At 38.3% G+C, this 18,638-nt stretch overlaps 4 protein-coding genes across 6 annotated transcripts in view; 3 read left to right on the forward strand and 1 right to left on the reverse strand.

The window, feature by feature from the left end:
* Positions 1 to 422: 422 nt before the first annotated feature.
* Positions 423 to 6,240, forward strand: LOC101154892 (inorganic pyrophosphatase). The gene is made up of 11 exons (XM_004077109.4): positions 423 to 586; positions 1,349 to 1,413; positions 1,682 to 1,735; positions 4,560 to 4,679; positions 4,785 to 4,871; positions 4,949 to 5,075; positions 5,154 to 5,281; positions 5,445 to 5,530; positions 5,618 to 5,693; positions 5,772 to 5,811; positions 5,900 to 6,240. The coding sequence occupies exons 1-11, from the start codon at positions 526 to 528 to the stop codon at positions 5,929 to 5,931; spliced, it is 876 nt and encodes a 291-aa protein (XP_004077157.1). The 5' UTR covers positions 423 to 525; the 3' UTR covers positions 5,932 to 6,240.
* A 442-nt stretch (positions 6,241 to 6,682) lies between these two features.
* On the forward strand, positions 6,683 to 10,696 carry LOC101155138 (GTP-binding protein SAR1b). Of its 2 annotated transcripts, none has more exons than XM_020709554.2 (7): positions 6,683 to 6,807; positions 7,919 to 7,997; positions 8,468 to 8,587; positions 8,674 to 8,739; positions 8,829 to 8,932; positions 9,018 to 9,149; positions 9,601 to 10,696. In XM_020709554.2, exons 2-7 carry the CDS (start codon positions 7,940 to 7,942, stop codon positions 9,715 to 9,717), a joined length of 597 nt encoding a protein of 198 aa, XP_020565213.1. In that variant the 5' UTR covers positions 6,683 to 6,807; positions 7,919 to 7,939; the 3' UTR covers positions 9,718 to 10,696. The 2 variants fall into 2 exon arrangements, with proteins under 2 accessions (XP_020565213.1, XP_020565214.1); XM_020709555.2 differs by having other exon boundaries at positions 6,688 to 6,804; positions 7,917 to 7,997.
* Positions 10,697 to 11,657: 961 nt separating this feature from the next.
* On the forward strand, positions 11,658 to 14,930 carry tysnd1 (trypsin domain containing 1). The gene is made up of 4 exons (XM_004077360.4): positions 11,658 to 12,991; positions 13,110 to 13,240; positions 13,320 to 13,505; positions 13,669 to 14,930. Exons 1-4 carry the CDS (start codon positions 11,931 to 11,933, stop codon positions 13,869 to 13,871), a joined length of 1,581 nt encoding a protein of 526 aa, XP_004077408.1. The 5' UTR covers positions 11,658 to 11,930; the 3' UTR covers positions 13,872 to 14,930.
* An 855-nt stretch (positions 14,931 to 15,785) lies between these two features.
* The window catches only part of LOC101155377 (testican-2), a 29,214-nt gene continuing 26,361 nt past the window's right edge, over positions 15,786 to 18,638 (reverse strand). For both annotated transcript variants that reach the window (XM_004077112.4, XM_004077111.4), the window contains 2 exons: positions 17,245 to 17,376; positions 15,786 to 16,734 (listed from right to left, as the gene is read on the reverse strand). In XM_004077112.4, coding sequence (XP_004077160.1) covers positions 16,589 to 16,734; positions 17,245 to 17,376 — 278 coding nt within the window. In that variant the 3' untranslated portion in view covers positions 15,786 to 16,588. The remainder of the gene's footprint in view (positions 16,735 to 17,244; positions 17,377 to 18,638) is intronic.

Below are 18,638 nucleotides of genomic sequence, written 5' to 3' on the forward strand. Positions count from 1 at the left end.
AGGCACGGGCATGGCATTTAAATATAAAATCCAGTCAAAATTACCTTTGAAAGCCAACTAAATAGTTTCACTGTATTTCTTCCGTTTCATCAGCACAGTGTAAAAGAAAGCAATGCACAAACACGCAGTCTGCAATTCGAATGACAATCTAAAAGTAGACAGAGATCCAAAAACATGATGAACGATGCTTGAATTGCAGAAATCATAAAAAATTATATTTTTTTTCGAAGCTTCAACGTAAATTTTAATAAAGAAATGAAAATTCCAGGGCTATTTGTCATTATTTATAAACACACCATTTATACTTATGTGTTTTAAACATTATGTACTGGAAACATATTAAAAAAAGCTTACTGCAGAAATTTCATCCAGCTTTGCTTTGCTAACTTCCGGCAAAGCGCGCACCCGCGACTTTCGGGCACACCTTTTTGAATAAGCTGAACCTAGCACAACAGCAGCTCAGACATCTCCTTCCGCCGCCATCCTCCATCCCGAAGCTAAACGGTGACAGAAACTCATCAGAACATGAGCTTTACGGTCGAAGAGAGGGGAAACCCGAACACTCTGGGCTACCGCCTGTTCTTTAGTAAGTAGAAAAGGAGGTAAAACGGCAACATTTAGGCTTTGTTTACTACTTTGAGCGCTCTATTTGTCAGGCCAGCCGCGGACACCTACACGTGTCACTAATTCATTATGCTCTCATTGGTTTGTTTCTTTATGAGTTACAGCTTTAAATGTACCTCAACGTTTTATAAAGTAGATTAATCCACACAATTTACATTTTAATGTGAGCGTTCTTAGTTTCCTGAGTTTGACTGGTTAAATAGTTGCTATTCGTTGTGTTACAGCAGGTATCATCATCTGCTGTTCTGTGACCCTTTTTGGATTAGATTCACGGAAGTTGGGAGTTTTCTGGGAAACCTTCCTGAAAATGTCAGCACTTAACCTGGATATTTTGTTATTTGTTAACACACCTCAATAGTTTTTAGCAAACCATGGTTTTGTGAGAATGTGTTCTGGTTTTATTCACTGGAAATTCATGCAAGTCAAATGTAAGTCAGTGAAATTTTAAAATAGTGATTTGTAATAAATAACTGTGTTCAACATTTGCCATGCAGATATTAGAAATTAGACCAATAAACACACAGAATAAAGGTCAGGTGACCTCAGGTTATCAATAGGAAAATATAAAATCTGGCTTTCATTAGTAAAACTTGCACAGCCTGTTCTTTTATGTGCACAAAACTGTTCAGATCCCCGAACCAAGATAAAAACACACCCAGTCCTGTTTGACAGTTAATGAATGTGCATCTTATGTGTATTTATTCAATGTTTGCGTTTTTTACAGAGAATGCAGAGGGAAAATACATCTCACCGTTCCATGACATCCCCATGTATGCCGATGAGAGTCGGGTAAAGACACATTTATGAACTATATGTGTGTGTGTTTACATTTCTCTGCTGCAATGCTTTCACAAGTAAACGTTTTCTCACCTTACTGGTTCATAAAAATGAAGCTGCTTTCTGTTTAATCCCTACAAAGAAAAACAAACAATAAAAGGTCATAGTCTGTTTGAAAAGCTGATTAAATGGCCTTTAATCTACTTCTTTCTCAAAGCTGAGGTAATATTTTGACTGCTTTCTGTAGAATAGATAATAATAATAATTTTTATTATTTTAGAGCATCTTTAACATGGTGGTCGAAGTACCAAGATGGACAAACGCAAAGATGGAGGTAAGTCATTATCTTTTGGATCAGTTTTGCTTTTTCTTGAGTCTTTGTTTTTTTTTTTTTCTTTTTTAAGTAAGCCAATAGCAAAGTTGCAAGAAAACAAAGTTGATCCGCCCTGGATATTATCTGTGAACTTGTACAGCGAAAGAAGGATTATCCAAAGCAACCTTTTTTATCAACACCTTATCATGTGTGTGCGATTAAGACAGTAAAAGTGCCTTACCTAAACTCATTCTTCGTGATAAGTCACAAAGTACATTTGCTTTGGAGGAACATTTTCATTTTTAAAAATATCAAGTCAATGTTTTACGGAACTACAAACAAATTGATGATGCATGAAAAAATTCAAAAGCATCAGAAACATTTTCAAAGTTTCAATTGAATTGGTTTGTGAACATTTATACTTTTACATTTACTTTTATAAAATACTTGTATAACGTGTCAACTATTTCCTGTATTTCTGCTCAGTAAACATTAGGAAGGCTTGCACTTGTCTATAGATTTTTCCACTAAGTGGCCTCACGGATATAAAGGCCTCTGTTGGTGTTCTGCCCTGCTGGTTTGCCCTTACAGACACACCCCTGTTTGACTCTGACTGCCTCCATTGACTACCCAGAGACCCACAGGGGGGCGATACATGTGTTCATTCAACATGCAGCGAAGCACGTTAATGCTTCCTATGGTGACCAGTGTGGGCAAAAAAGCGTTGATTGAAAGTTTATAAATGTGTAATACAAATAAAATATGCTGAGATATTGCTATTGCTGCAATCTGGAAAAAGTCACATGATTTCCCTGCTTCTATCTCTGAAACATCTACCATGAGCTGGTCCTCTGATGGATTCAGTCCGGATACGATCCACCTCATCACTCCCAAAGAGAACCTCAAAATCTTCATCTCTGCTACCATAGCTGCTACAATCGCAGTCTTATACACCTTTCCTTTCCTTTTCGCTCTTTTATCACACCTTAGATGTTTCTTGCACCAGTTCCAACCTGCTTCCACATGCCTCTTAACCTCTTTTCCACACTCTGTTTCTCTAGACTGTTGACTCTTAGACACACGATGAATATTATATTTTTAACAATTTTTTTGTGGCATTTTTCTGGTGATGGAGGACATACCGTATATAAAGAAAACTAACTTTAAAATTAAATTTCTGAATATTTCTCTATTCAAATCATTGTGAAACAGGAGCAGACAAAAAGGCCATTGGTAAAAGCTGGTAGCAGTGATGTAGAAAATACAATGGGCTCTCTGCTCTGCTCCATTCTGATGCATCCACTTGCAGAAGCATAGATCCATGTACGTCTTGGTTTTCCCCGTCTGAGCTGGCATCCTTGATCAAAATTGCTGGATGGCTCCAGTATTGCTCATTATTTTTGTTCCACCTCTAATGTTAAGTTGGGGTTGTAAGGGGGCTGTAAGCTAGCGAGGGAGAGTGTAAACTGATGGATGACGGGAAGTAGGGGCGGGCTTACTCTGTGCCGACAGTTTTGCCCATAACTTAGAGGCGAATTTCTAATGAACTACTGTCGCTCTGCAGAAACTATGTCCTAGAAAGCGGCATAATCATAACTAAAACCATGTGGAACGCTTTGAAAATGCAAAAAAAGATGATTGGAGTGGGACTATAACCACCTTCTTCATCTTTGCCCCCCTGTAGCCTCAACATTCTGCTTGAGTTCCTCTCATTTTCACACACAGACTCTTTCTTGCTGCGGGTGACCGTCATTCCTCTCCTTTCCACAGCAAACTTCCACCTCTCAACATGTTGCTTCACATATTTTTCTCTCACTACAAAATCATCTGCAAACATCATGGTCCTGAGAGACTCCTATCCAACCGCCACTGTTTGTCTGTCCATCACAGCAAACGACAAGGAGCTCAAAGCTGATCCTCGGTGTAGTCCCACTTCTATCTTGAACTTCTCTGTCACACCTAGAGTACATCTCACCACTGTCTGCCATCTTTAATTCATCTCCTGTATAACACCCACATACTTCTCTGCTACTCCAGACGTCCTCATACAGTCCACAGCCCCTCTCTCCTGTCATGCACTCCCTCTAGCTCTACAAAGACACAATGTAGCTCCTTCTCTGTTCTTCTCCAGAAGCCTCCTCAAAGCAGATATTGCATCTGAGGTTCTTTTCCTTTGCATGAAACCCTCACTTCGTTGTAATTAATCAGCTTTATTCCTTTTATACAGTATGTCTTCCTTCTTTTTAAAATGACCACCAGAACACTTCTAAGTAATTCCTCAAGCATCTTCTGACTCAGATCTTCTTCGACTGTCCAGCCAGGAGCTCTTCTTTTTTTTTTTTAAAGTATGACAAAAGCAGCATCAGTTTAGTTCAGCGAGACACAACTTATAACTCAGATGTTTAAGTATCAAGTTATTTCATCTTTTTTTTTTTTTTGGAAAAAGAAAAGATCAACTTAGAATAAAACATTATACAGTTACTGCATTTTTAAAAGCAGTAAAACTCATTTCTTGCCTTCAGGTTTTGCATTAAACCAACAAGAACTTTCAATCACATATAAAATGATATATATAATTTATGCTTTGATTGTGTTTACATTTAAAAGTAAGTTTGAACAATGACCTGACAGCCACTGCTGCTTCAGTATAAATTCATCAGCGTTATTTTTCCTCGTAGATTTTTTTTAATCTTAGGCCTTTTTTTGTTTTTGCTGTTGAGCAAAGTGATGTCATTCATCTGTTTATTTTTCCTGATCTTTTTCTGTGTGACCATGTTATATGGTTGAACTTAAAATATAATCATTGTATCAACCAAAAAAGAAGCCTTTTATTTGATCATTTCAGATTGCTACAAAAGACATCCTAAATCCAATAAAGCAAGATGTGAAGAAGGGCAAGTTGCGTTATGTTGCCAATGTTTTCCCACATAAAGGCTACATATGGAACTATGGAGCCATTCCCCAGGTCAGTAAACGCATAGAAAGCTTACATATGACCCTGAAATCTGTTATTTAGAGTCTCGACAATGAGAAAAGGAGGAATTGTGAAGCTGTGACTTTACTGTTTCAGACATGGGAAGATCCAGCTCATAAAGATGGAGACACCGGCTGTTGTGGCGACAATGATCCTGTTGATGTTTGTGAAATCGGCAGTAAGGTAAGTTTCACTCCAAATAATAGTGGAAAAAGATTAATTTCTCGTCCAGATTTCACAAACTCAACCATCATCTGTAGGTGTACTCACGCGGGGAGGTCATCAAAGTAAAGGTACTTGGGGTTCTGGCCATGATTGATGAGGGGGAGACTGACTGGAAGGTGATTGCAATCAATGTAGAGGACCCTGAAGCAAATGACCTGAACAGTAAGTGTTTTAGGTTCATCCTCTTTGACTGCGATGAATAAATGCATCCTTCTTTCACTCGTCCCTGTCACTGTGCAGACATCAGTGATGTTCAGCGCCTGAAACCTGGTTATCTGGAAGCCACGGTGGACTGGTTCAGGAGGTACAAAGTGCCTGATGGGAAACCAGAGAATCAGTTTGCCTTCAACGGGGAATTCAAAGATAAGGTCTCCACCTAACACCTCCACCTAATGTTGAAGGGTTTTGTTTAGCTTTAGGTACTTGATTAGTTTGTTATATCCTCTTCAGGCTGGTATCTTGTAAAGCTTTAGATAAAACTAGCTAGCTAGAAGACTAGCTAAACCAGCTTTTTATACTTTTGTATTGCAGGACTTTGCCATTGAAGTAATCAAGAACACACACAACTTCTGGAAATCTCTTATTTCTCAACAGGCAAATGCTGGTGAACTCAGCTGGTAAACACTGCTCCAGAATTATTTTATTTTAATTTTTTAATATTTCTAAAATAAAATCTTTATTTAAAATGAATTTCTACAACACAGCAAAAACACGTGCGTGTCGGCTTGTGACAGCCCTTACTGCTGCTCGGCAGATGAGGCCAAGACTGCTGTTGGAGAGGTAAAAGTTTCTGCTGCCTATTTTGCAACATGGGTTTCAACACAAAACATTTTCAAATGACATTTGGCTTTGTTTTAGACATGTCCCTGTGGAAAAGAAGAGCCTATTCCTTCATCGGGTATGACTCTTTAAATAATCAGATATTTGAACTTTTCCTAATTTATCTTGACATTCATCGTAGTGTTTTTCTTTTCGTGTACTTCTAGTGGATAAATGGTACTACTACGAGAGGAAGTGATCCAGGTGCTGAACGGGTTGGAGGAGATGGAACAGCCGGATTTGTGACAATACTTGAGGCTTGGATTTTCTTAGGACATAATGCCAACATTGCATAGCTGCAACATTTGTCATCTGTTTTCCTGCAGATGGAGAGATAGTGGTTAGAGACTTTAGACAAAGACAAGTCCGTATGTGATATCTGGACCAACCAATTCTAACTTAAGACGGAGCTCTTTGCAGATGTACTGTCGGGTCATGTGCCGCGAACATGCTTGTGCACTGCACTGTGCTGCACTGCTGTAATAAAGAAAATACTCTGGGTAAAATATTAAAGTCTGGTTTTATTCACTAAGTAAAAAATATTTACAATCTTACTGGGGCAATGCTTTCACTTAAGGTCATTTTTGTTGTTGGATGCATAGATATTTAAATAGGCTACATCTAATGATAACTTTATCCAAAGAAAGTTGAGCAAAATTGTAGAAAAAAGTGATTAATAAAATGAGACTCTTTAACAAAGCTATAAAAATGAAATGTATATATTATTAATTTTCATTAAATTAAAATATTTTTAATACTTTTTTATGCCAAAATAAAAACTTTACTAAATATTTAATTAAAAATCATGATTTGTTGGGGGAAAAATTATGAAAACTTTTTTTGTAGTTTTGAACAAGTTTTAAAGCAAACAAACATGTTTAATATCGCTGTAAACAGAAGCTTAGCATATCATAAAGAACTTTTGGTTTCTCTGAATGAAAAGTGCTCGAGGGTTTCTTCAGGCGGTCTTGATGACGCACTTCCGGTTAACTGTCAGACTTCGGGCTCGTCGGTGGTCGAGAAGCTTGGACAAAAAAAACTAACGGACGAGGAGTTAAAATACTCGAGAAAAAAGGTAACAAGAAAAAACTTTGCAAATTCCACATTTTCTCTGGGTCTGTCTTTCTTCACCTGTGGACTTTCGCTAAAACTCTGAAATAAATGATTTATTGGAGCCATTCTGGACTTCAGTGCGCTCCTGATCGCTAAATGTGACGTTCGTTGTTTACCTTTTCTGCTGCATCAGCGGCACAGATGATAAGCAGAGTTGTGACATTAATTCAGAACTTACACAAGAACTTTTTTATGCTACTTTTTTATTTTATTTCCTGATTATACTTAGAAATGTAAGTATTAGAATTGACATAAACTTAACCTAAACTTAGATAGCTGGAGGTCTGTTGAAAGAACCGAACTCTGGACATTACCTTGTAACTCCTAAATAGATAGAAGATACAATTGGAATTATGTGCTTTGTGACTCAGCTGAAACGTTTATAAACTAAACAAGTGGGTAATTTCTGGAAGCTTTGGCCACAGAGGCCTCAGTGCTCACAGCAACAAGAACATTCAGTTCACACAGTGACAGGTGTTGGTGTGTTTGTCAGGGAGGGCTGAGGACACAGATCAAGTGTCCTTGTCCACAACTTGACATAAAAATAGTCAGAGCTCCATCAGTGGGAAGGAGCGACCACTTTCTTCTTCAGGCAGTATACAAAAACCCCTTGTTGCCTTGGATTATTTCCTCTCATGTTGTAAAACGGTGTGTGTTTGCCCAGGGTTTACACATACCAGCAGAGTAATCCAGGGTCAGGGAAAAACGATTTCACTCTATTTAAGCCTTAAAAGCAGGATTCGCTAACACAGCTGAAATCTTTTAAATTCAACCTCCTCCTTTGGAAAACACCACTTCATTACCCATCAAAGGGGATTGAAAGTGACAAAAATACAGACATGATAGTAGAATCTAATAAAAGTCATTTATTTGGGCTGGATAGACCTTAAAAGTGGAGCACAGAAACAGTTTTGGGTTGTTACTGTATTTCACATTCTTGAAATAGTTTTTTTAATATTTAAATTACTTTTGGGTGTACCTGATGGAAAAGTACTTTTTGCATGTTTTGGAATAAGTACTTATTGTAAATATTTATATAAAGTAGTACAAGGTATTGATTTTTTGTTTTGTAGGGTCTTGCATTGCAGGTACCAATGTCTTTTTTATGGGATTGGATTTACAGAGGCTTCAGCAGTGTCCTGCATCTATTAGGTACAGTAAAAAAACAGTTTTTTTTACTACATTGAAGTGTGTGATGTAATTTTTCTGCTCTACTGCTACAGAACAAAGGCTTATGACCAATTTCTGTGTCTTTAAATGGCTAAAGACAGACTGTATTATAATTTGTGCTAAAAACATTTATTTTTACAATTTTTGATATAATGTTTTCTATAATAAAATTATCTTGGCTATGAAAATACTTATCTCGGCTTAGAAATTTAACGTTATTAAATTAAATGAATAGATGTGACGTTTCTCATGCACTCTTTTCCTAAAAATTTCCTGTCTTTAACCCATAAAAGAACATTTCCCTTAAAAATTAAAATTGTGTGGACCATACCAAAGACCAAGTGGACCACATAACACATTTCTGATGTTTTTTCTGTTATACTGATTTCAAAATGGGTTATTTTGGGTAAAACCCCCTTTCAAATTTTCCTCCTTGTCTTCCCTTTCTTAAGGTCTCTACAAGAAGAGCGGAAAGCTTGTTTTTCTGGGACTAGACAATGCGGGAAAAACCACCCTGCTGCAGATGCTCAGAGATGACAGACTTGGGCAGCACAATCCAACATTATACCCAAGTATGCTTAGAGTTTGATAAGTTTAGCTCTTAGTTTGTTACGTTTTTTCATTCAGTTTGAATGCAGTACCTCCTTTCTGCCATCAGCATCCGAGGAGCTGACCATAGCTGGAATGACCTTCACCACGTTTGACCTCGGAGGTCATACACAAGGTGTGAGTAAAAAGTGTTCTGCTGAGCCTCTCTTCAGTTTTGCAGAAATCTAAACTGGTGCCACAATCATGATGAAATTCTCCCCGCAGCCCGGAGGATCTGGAAGAATTATTTTCCTGCCATAAATGGAATAGTCTATTTGGTGGATTGTGCTGATCATGAGCGACTAGGGGAGGCTAAAACTGAGCTTGATGTGAGTTATTAATCACATTTTTTTTTAAATCCCTATTACCAGCTGTCCATTTAGGGGCTGTTGCACTCATTTTGTTTATGTTTAGGCTTTGCTAACAGATGAAACCATTGCAAACATCCCAGTTCTCATATTGGGTAATAAGATAGACCGACCAGAAGCCATCAGTGAGGACGGCCTCAGAGGACTATTTGGCCTTCATGGACACACAACCGGAAAGGTAAACATCAAGTGGGATTTCCTGATTGGTCCCAATCTTGAAAATAAAAAAATAAAAAAACAACAGTAAAGCATTGCATTGTGGGTGATAAAGCCTCTTAAATTAGCTTGGAGCATAGAGAAGAAAACTGTTGTTTTATTTTCACTGATGCAGATGTTTGCATTTCCTTAAAAATGAGTTTTTTTTGTGAAAGTTGGATAAAAAAGGACTGGTAAATATACTGTCACAATCAAAACAATTTAAAGAAATTTACCTCAGTAAATAAAAATTCAAGGAATCTTGATGATTACTTGACATTTTACAAGAAAACTGAGGTAGAGGACGGTTCATGTGTGAAAAACTGACCTGACCTTTACAGACACTTTTTTTCTAACATGTTAAAACCTGGGAAGAACGCTTTATGAATACTGAATTCCTTTCCTTGCTTTTAGATGATTTCTCTTCTTTACAGGGCAATGTGTCACTGAAGGAGCTGAATCTGAGGCCGTTGGAAGTTTTCATGTGCAGTGTGCTGAAAAGACAGGGATATGGAGATGGCTTTCGTTGGCTCTCGCAGTATATTGACTGATTTTTGCCTTTCTTTTAAGCCTTAATAAAACGAATCGGGTTCTCTGTGTACACAATGCCATGCTCCACACCTGCAGAGGACACACACCCCTAAAACTGACCTAAACTTATGGTAACGTTACCACCAATAACAATTGGTGTTTTAGTTTGATATACCCTTAAATTTAAACAATTTCACAAAAGTTAGTTTTCTACCATCAGTCTGTTTTATTTTGTGAAGAGAATAACCAAACCTTTGTCTTTAGGCTGTTTTGGAAATGCTGTTAGCCATGTCAGTTGCTGTGAATCGTTATCATTTCTGTATGCTGGTGTTGACTTACAGGGAAGGACAGTTGAAGAAGTCGCCACTACAGATTTAGGATGCCTCCCACTTGCCCTATCTATGGAAGCGGTGCTTCTGTGTACACAATTACGTGTTGTGCCTTTTTATTTAACCGCGCTTCTGTCAAAGTCACTTCAGTCTCAAAGTGCCAACAGTTGCTGCCAAAAACAAAACGTTTTTTCCTCTTCAGAATTATGTGTTAATGTAGGTTTGGGAGCCTGTTTCCTCCATGGATACTGTGAAGACATCGTTACAGTCAACTGTTAGGATTTAGAATCTTACACAACAACATGTCAGACTTAAATACTTTTTGCCACGATAGCCTATTTTGAAACTTAGAAAAACACAATGAAGTTATGAAAGGATAACCTGAGTACTTTGTGAATAGTTCCTGCCTGTAACCTGCAGTGATATTATGAGAGTACTCGTGGGGGAGGCACTGCTTGCAAGTTGAACCTAGATTAATTAAAAGCCTCTGAATCAAAACAAGAGTGCAATATTTCTTTGTTGGGTGTAAAATCTTATTTATTTTTTGCAATAAAATATCCATGACCTATGTTACAAAAAGTACGCGTTACAGATGAGGTTATTATCATCTACATGTAGAGACTGTTTTACATGTGGGATATTATGGCATAATAAAACTTTTTTTCAATCCTCTCTTGTTAATTTATTGTTTGAAATAAATTAATTCACAATTTTTCTATGCTTTCAATATATTTTAGTCATGTAAGGCTATCTCCTATGAAGAGGAGAAAAAGGTCAAATGTTAAGAGTATCTTTGTGAGCACAGAGAAAACTGTACACTTGTGCTTATATTTACTCTACAGTCATCAGTCAATGTTCACATCATGAGAGAAATGGTTGACACTAAGAGAAAATGGTGAGAGAAAGAGATAGTGTACCATCAAAACTAATTGCACCCCAATATACAACATTGTGTACAACTTTGCTGATATTAGTGTTTTTTTCTACATAGCAAAGACACAGGAAAAAACTTGACATCTAAAGTAATAACCATGCGGTGTAATATTTTGTTGTCATCAATTTTTGTGTCCTGAACAATAAAAATCCCATTTTCAACTCGCTTTACATAGCACTTCAAAATTGTAGGCTATATGTTAATATTTAATTAAATGGTAAATGGCATTTACTTATATAGAGATTTTTTAAACCCTCTATAAGGGTAATTCAAAGTGTTTCACAATTACTTAAAGTAGGAAAATAATTATTTAAAGGAGTGTATTTGGAGGCTGTTTTCCTTTTTTTACTTGTTGTATGTAAAATTTGATCTGTAAGGAATACATTTAAAAGGGTTTCATATTTCTTCTGTTATGGTAGAAATAGATCATAATTCCATCTCAATATCTCTTCATCCCCCCCCCCCCCCCCCCCCCCAAACCTTTAAAAACCCCAAAAGACAGTCATCAAATATTGACACCATTAAATTGCTTAACATTAATTATTAAAGGTTATTTCAAATGTGCAATCATTTGAATTTGAAAGTGTGATAAAATACATACAATATATTGCCAAAATTGTCCATTCAAACAACTGAGTTTGGGGTTTTCAATTATTTTTTTTTTTTTTTTTTTTGCTGTGAAGTGAGCAGTCACGTGTTCTTTCCACTCATTTGCCATTGGTTACATTTATACACATTGTGACCAATCGCGGGAAATGACAACATACAACCCGGAAGTTTGGATCCAGAGTAGTTTTGTTATATCATCACGCTCTGAAATCAACATATATGATTAAATAAGAGCTTTATACAAGTGCAATCAATTGTGAATTGCTAGAGTTAACAATTGTCTTCTTAACCCGCAACAGTTCTGTGCATATTTTACTTTCTCCGAATATTACTAGTGCACCCGGCCTTAGCGACATCGGACATGGAGTTAAAAGACGTGGAGAACTGTTGTTGTGTAATCAAGGTTTTTGAGGCGTTTTCTGACAAACAGCACATAAGCTGCAGCGGAGTTCTTGTCTCTCCACAAACCGGAGTCATCTTAAGCACCGGGATCCCGTTTTCTCGGTACATTAAAGACCAAGATTGTCTCTCTTCAGATCCACGGTTTCTTTCTCCAGACAACTTTAGTGACAAACTTCAGATCCGCGTCAGCTTTTCTTCTCCGCGAGACTGGAACCAGAGATCACGGGAAAAGGTACCTCCTCACTCCACACACCGACAACCACAGGCAGTTTCATCTAAGCTGCTGATGCTGGTGAACTGTGTGGAGTTTAGGCAGGCCTTCCTGGAGGTCTTCCCAAAGGCAGACCTGTGGAGTTTCCATGGTGACAAGAAGGAAGAGGAGCTAGCCAGAGATGCCCAGTTCCTCAGCTGGTTTGCAGTTCTCAAAGTAGATCTAAATGACAGCTCTGCAGGGACCATCCCCTGGCAAAAGAGCTTATCTCTTGAGAAAGGCACCCCTGTATTTGCTTGTGGCTCCCCTTTTGGCTCCCTGTGCTTAGACCTTTTTATCAGCACCCTCAGCAGAGGAATCATCAGTAATCTTGCTGGAGAGGACAATGCCGTGATCCTTACAGATGCTCGCTGCTTGCCCGGCACGGAGGGTGGAGGATTGTTTGTGGTGAAAGGTGCAGACGCTGCAAGCCTCATTGGGCTGATCGTGTCTCCATTTGGCTGGAGAGAAACTGAGTGGATAGGCCTCACACTCGTGTGCTCCGTTCAATTGATCTTTAAAAACATCATCCACTGCTCAGGTGCCCGAAATGTTCTCAGCAATGGAGGGCCCCATCCAGGAATGGCTGACCTGCACCTTTCTGCCACAGGACAGGAGTCCAAAGCTGTTCAGTATCCCACTGTGTGCTTTGTTGATAGTGGAAACGTCTGGGGCTCAGGAGTTTTTGTCACCAAGAAGCTGGTGGTGACTTGTCGCCATGTTGTCAGTGGGAAATCAGCTGTCACCCTGAAGTTCCACCACATGAACAGGTGAGAGCAAATTTAAATATTCAATAATTAAGAAAACTTTGAATTCTGAACATCTGTAATGATGTTTTTGTGTTAACAAAAATTGTAGACTGAGGTTTGAAACTTTTTGCTTTTCAAGAGTCTTTGATGTCTCGGGAGATGTCATCTTTTGCACTAAAGCATCATCCCCATATGATTTGGCTCTGATGGAGCTCAGAGTTCCTGTTCCGGAGGCTGTGGTCCCTCGCATGTCACAGAGTTTCAATCCAGGTTTGATTTCAGATGAGGATCATCCTCTTCTTCACATGCTTGCAATTGTTGCCAAAAAACAGATTCTTGTGCTTTTCAGGTGTGCCTGTGCTTGTTGTTGCTTATGGTGGGTTGGGTCGGAGATGTGGGCCATCCCAGACCTGTGGGATCCTCTCCAAAGCCATTTGCTTGAATAACCAGCCTGTCATGCTCCAAACTACATGTGCAGTACAAGCAGGCGCCAGTGGGGGTGCTGTGGTGCAGAAACAAACAGGAGAGCTGCTAGGTAAAAAAAAATACTTCGTTTGAACACTAGGGGGCACATGGATATCACTGAAAAACACAACTTTGATCCAAAAGCGTGAAAAATAACAGCTATGTATTATGAGTAGTTGTCAGTGCTGTTTTTACATTTTGAACAAAGTATACCGTTGTTTTATGCGTTTTAGGGATTGTGTCCAGCAACACAAGAGACCTGGCTGCAAAAGTGACTTACCCACACCTCAATTTTAGCATTCCAGTGACGGTTTTCCAGGCATTGTTGCAGAAATTTCGTCAGACCATGGATATAAATGTGTTCAAGGAGCTGAACACCACAGAAAAGGAAGTCAGACGAGTGTGGAGGCTGCAGGGCCAACAAAGCAAACTTTAACCACAACTATGATGATTTTAAATAATTTATTAATCCATATTAGTCAATATTTGTCATTTTGCAAACCTAATTCTTTACTACCATAACTTTTTTATAAACAGGCGCAGTTTGACTGAATGTATTCAGTAAATTAAAAAATATTAGACTTTGGAATAATGCACTTTAAAATAATTTGAATAAATGTGTATTAATCAGATTTTTGTAGCTTTATGTGTTGTCAAACATGTCTGAAAAAGCTGTGGGATGTGTGAAACATCAGTACCTACAGTTGTAGCATCAAATATATTTTGGTTCAGCCTCGCTCTGGTGCAGTAAGTTTGTTTTTACCAAACACCGGGAATATTCTGCAGGCTGACATGCTACTAAAAGTGATTGGTCCCTCTGGGTCCCTATAAAAGGCTGCTGTCTGTATCAGGTGTTCAGACATCTGTTGGCAGCCATATCCACTCACACCAAACACATTTGAGGTTTCACCCACAGGGGCATCACTCTTACTGATTTCCATTATCGCAGAAATGTGAAACTGAGAAATTGCATTCCAGAGAATTGGTTACTGTCAGCTTTAACGAGACTAAGACAGGCTTTCTGTGCCTGAACCCTCGCGATTGTAGTACCGGTAATACTGCAGGGCTCCTATTTCACCTTCCCCAAACTGAATAGGTTTGAGTGGAGAGGCTTGAGCAATGTCCCAAGAAGGATGAGCAGAACAATTTCTATAGGTAAGTGCTGCAAGGCAGACTGGGGTCTGGATCTCATTTCTGCAGGTTTTTCCATAGGTATAAGCTCCACTTCACTGCAAAACGAGGTAAGCCGAGAGCAGTAAGCCAACAATAAGATTTGTGCCTCTGCAATCTGTTCCTCAGAGAACAGGTCACACGGAAAGCAGGTTTATGTGTTGGAAACAATAGCTTTTTAAATTCACGTGCAAAAAATTAGTGGATTTCAGGGACTCTGCTGAATAAAATGATTAAACTGTTTATTTTACCTGAGTGAAGTCTCTCCAAGATGTTCACTCCCTCGTGATTGATGTAAAACTATAAATTAAAGTTGAAAGTTTCAGATGCTTTGTTTGCTTTTGTCCTCTCATCTATCAATGCCTATGATTTATGAAGGATTTGAACTACCATGCTTCCATGTGGCAAATGTATGTACAGCCCTGCAGTCGTGACAAAAACCTGCTATTAACTTTAATGTCTAATTTCTTTGAAAATCCACATCCTCTGATGATTCCTAATGCACTGACATTTCTAGGCACTAATTTTTCCTCATACATTTTTTGTTTTTGTTTTTACATTTTGACTTAAATATAAAAGGTTGCTATGGAGACCTAACCCTCAAATCCAAATATTCTTATTTAGAAATTAACATAGGTAGCTGTAAATCTATTGTAATGACAGGTATACTTGGATAAGTAACTTTGTGTTTTAAGCTGTCTTAATGAAGTAAATGTATGTTTTAAACTCCTTCTATATCAAAGGGCACGTATAAGTGGTTAGAACTTCCTGAAAAGGCTGCCTGGTACATGCTGATACAGGTAAATGGTTTATGCTGCAACGGATTTGCAAGTATTATAGTGCAAACACTCCCTTACCGAGGTTGGTTGTTTCCTGTCAGGTTGATTTTTGTAAGTTTTGCCAATCTTTTTAAACCTTACTTTGTACCATCATTCCTCCCTTCCGCTGCTCTCTCAAAGGTCTTATCAACAAGACCCAAGTTGATATGAAATTTAATCTGCTTATAAACAGTTTTTTAGCTGCTCTAATTTGTGAGAATAGCCAATTACAAGTGTCTGTTAAACTGCTATTCTCAGCACACATCTCATTAAAGTTTAATAGTTTTGATTCAGTTGGTGCACGCTTATATTTTTATAAGCAAAAATAAACATATAATTAAAAAAAAGAGGCCAGACTCTGGTGAATGGTGGCCAGCTGAGCCACAGAGATACCTTTATTTAATTTCATTTTTTTATTAAACACAGTAATTGATCCACATAATGACATGATGCACACTTGTCAGCTAAGCAGTTTCATTCTGCTGTTCTTTCAAGGCATTGACTAGAAGAGGACATTCTGACTTCAGATACACACATTATATTACAAGCTTAAGAGTGATCTGTGAGAAACTTGTTCTTAATAAGTCATTAGGGAGACAGCACTAATGTCACATATGAGCCAAAGCGCATGACATGAAAATCATAAAGTCAAAGGGTGTTCTTTTTGTTTTCTGACTGGGCTTCCTGTCCAACATACTTTCCAACCATAGAGAAAAGCATGTTGGAGCACCGAAATGCACCCAGACTAGCTCAGTTTTTTCAATGCAAGTACATGACGAGTACCTGCAGCTTCTTAAAGCCTCCATTTTGCATCAGCTAAAAACTGCTCAAAGATAGTTCAAAAGACATACAACAAAGAAGAACGAGGAGTCACACGTACGAAGGACAAAAATCTCAACTCCAGACCCATGAAGGGTTAATAGCAATAAATCTCCGCTTCCCTTGATCGTTTTAAGAACATCCTGTAACATTAAATGCTCCCATCTTCAACCTCCCAGCTTATTAAACCCTCTCCCTCACGTTTTCCCTAAGCAAGTGTTGTTCTGAGTGTGAGCTGTTCATCGTGTCCATCTGTCTGCAGGATCTGTGTGTGTTTGTTAGTGTGTGTGTGTTTTCAGGACCATCGAAGTGCTCCTGTAGAGAGGTTGGCTTTCACGTTGGGCATTTACCAAATATATCCCCCATCATCCACCTCTCCCACTTCTCCCTCCTCCTCTTCAGCCTCCTCTGCAGTCTCCTCTGCCTCTTTCTCCTCCTCATCCTCCCATCCGACTCCGCTTCCGAAATCTCCTGAATATGCCATTTCATAATCTGCAAGAGGAGAGAGCAAACATAAAGTAGATTGACCTTGGCTGTCATGTTAAAAACGCAGCTTACATTCCAATAAGAAATGCTGAGGCTAATTTAGAAACAGTAAAAAAGAAAAAAAAAAGAGGGTGAGAACATGTTTGACTTTGGATTTTAATAGCTATTTAAAAACCCTGCCAGGGGAACCATTCTTATCAGGTGCAGGTTCAGTCCAGCCAGCCCTCATTCATCTTGAAAGACTTTTCTCACAGCGACAAGCAGCGCTTTAGAATGCAAATGACTCCAGGCACATAAATGTGCCTCTGGTCCCTGAAGTGAGCTGTGCTGCAGCGGGCCTCAGTATTGAGCAGGAGGAGTATTGAGCATTTTTAGAAAAGGAGGCCTTTTCTGAAAATGCATGTGGAGTTGGAGGAAAGAAGTGGGTTGATATGCATCGGATCCTCTGCTTTTCCTTCACTTTTGTCAGCGCTGAAATTCAGATTCAACAAATTATTTGACTTCTTTTAAGCTTACCACAATTTGGCTTTCCCCGAATCCTCGATCCAGCTATTTCTCCTCCATTCTGATCGACACACCAGCACTCGCCCCTGTCGCACTGCTGCCTCCTGTAGAAGCCATCTTCATTGCAGCTAGGGATGAATCGACCTGCCAATCAAGAACATAAAGAAAGAAATAAAGCCGTTAAGAAACAAATTCTACAGATTTGGTCTGAACTACAAAGAAATAATTTCAATAAATTCTGTCTAAGATTTGGTGTCACAATGGCACTTATGGACGACAAAAATGCAAAAAAAACATATGGCTTAATAGAAAAATTGTCAAAATAGGTCAAATCAGATGACAATGGAATGATCCAAACTATTCAAGCTTAGCTAAAAATTATATTTGTGCTCTGAAAAATCCCTTTTTTCTGTAACGGCTGTGGCCGTATTTGGTTTTGGTTTATTTGTTTGTTCTGTGTTTAGGCACCCCGAGAAACAGAAGGGGGTGTAACACTTGCATATGGCACCAAGAAAAATGTTTCAAATGCTAATGTATGTAGTACTTCCAGTTTTAACTGATTGGGAGATTACCAATTAGAAATGTTACAATAAGAAATCTACATGACATGAATTTAAAACAGAGCTTTCAGCAAAAAATGGGCTGTTGTAAGCCTGTTATTAATAACTGCAGCTGTAACAGGTTGGCAGATCTGATGGTGTTGAAAAAACCTCTCTGATAAGGTGATTAGAAGAGATCAAGCTTTTTGAAATTCAGTCTTTTCCTGGCAAAAGAAGAGAGTTGGCTCCTTCACCACCTGAAGTTTCCAAAGGCTTAAAAAAAACAGCTAGCATGTTTACTTTGCATTTACTACTTATATGCTTTTTGCTTCAGTAAGGAGTTAAAATTACCCTAAAATAGTTTTGTCACCAAATTGGGTCTTGATATCCGATTTAGCGAATAAATATCCACATTTGGGTTTCTGTCTAACTGTGGTGTAAGAAGTATTCAATTCAAGTCAATTCAATTTTATTTATATAGCCCATCTTCACAACAACAGTCATCTCGATGGGCTTCGTATTATGTAATTGAATAACAAAATATATGGGTGTAAGTATTTTTATGGGATCAAATGTGCTACATTATGGCGTGGATGAGAGTTTACCAGTGTACAGGCATAGAGACAGTATAAAACACAGTTCTGGTCATAAACTGTACATTTTAATAATTTAGCTGATAGTTTGAATCTGCTTCTGATTTATTTCTTCTATCTCATTGACTTTTGGTGCTATAATGTGTTTTTCCTCATCGTAAAAAATGATGCTTGTATTGGTACCGTTTTAAAAATGTTTTTGATTCTTGATTCATCACTTGACTGCATACATTTTATTTGACCATAATTATTGATTTGAACGAAGTAAAAGTGG

The sequence above is a fragment of the Oryzias latipes genome, chromosome 15 (genome assembly GCF_002234675.1).
Source record: "Oryzias latipes chromosome 15, ASM223467v1".
Taxonomy (NCBI): Eukaryota; Metazoa; Chordata; class Actinopteri; order Beloniformes; family Adrianichthyidae; genus Oryzias; species Oryzias latipes.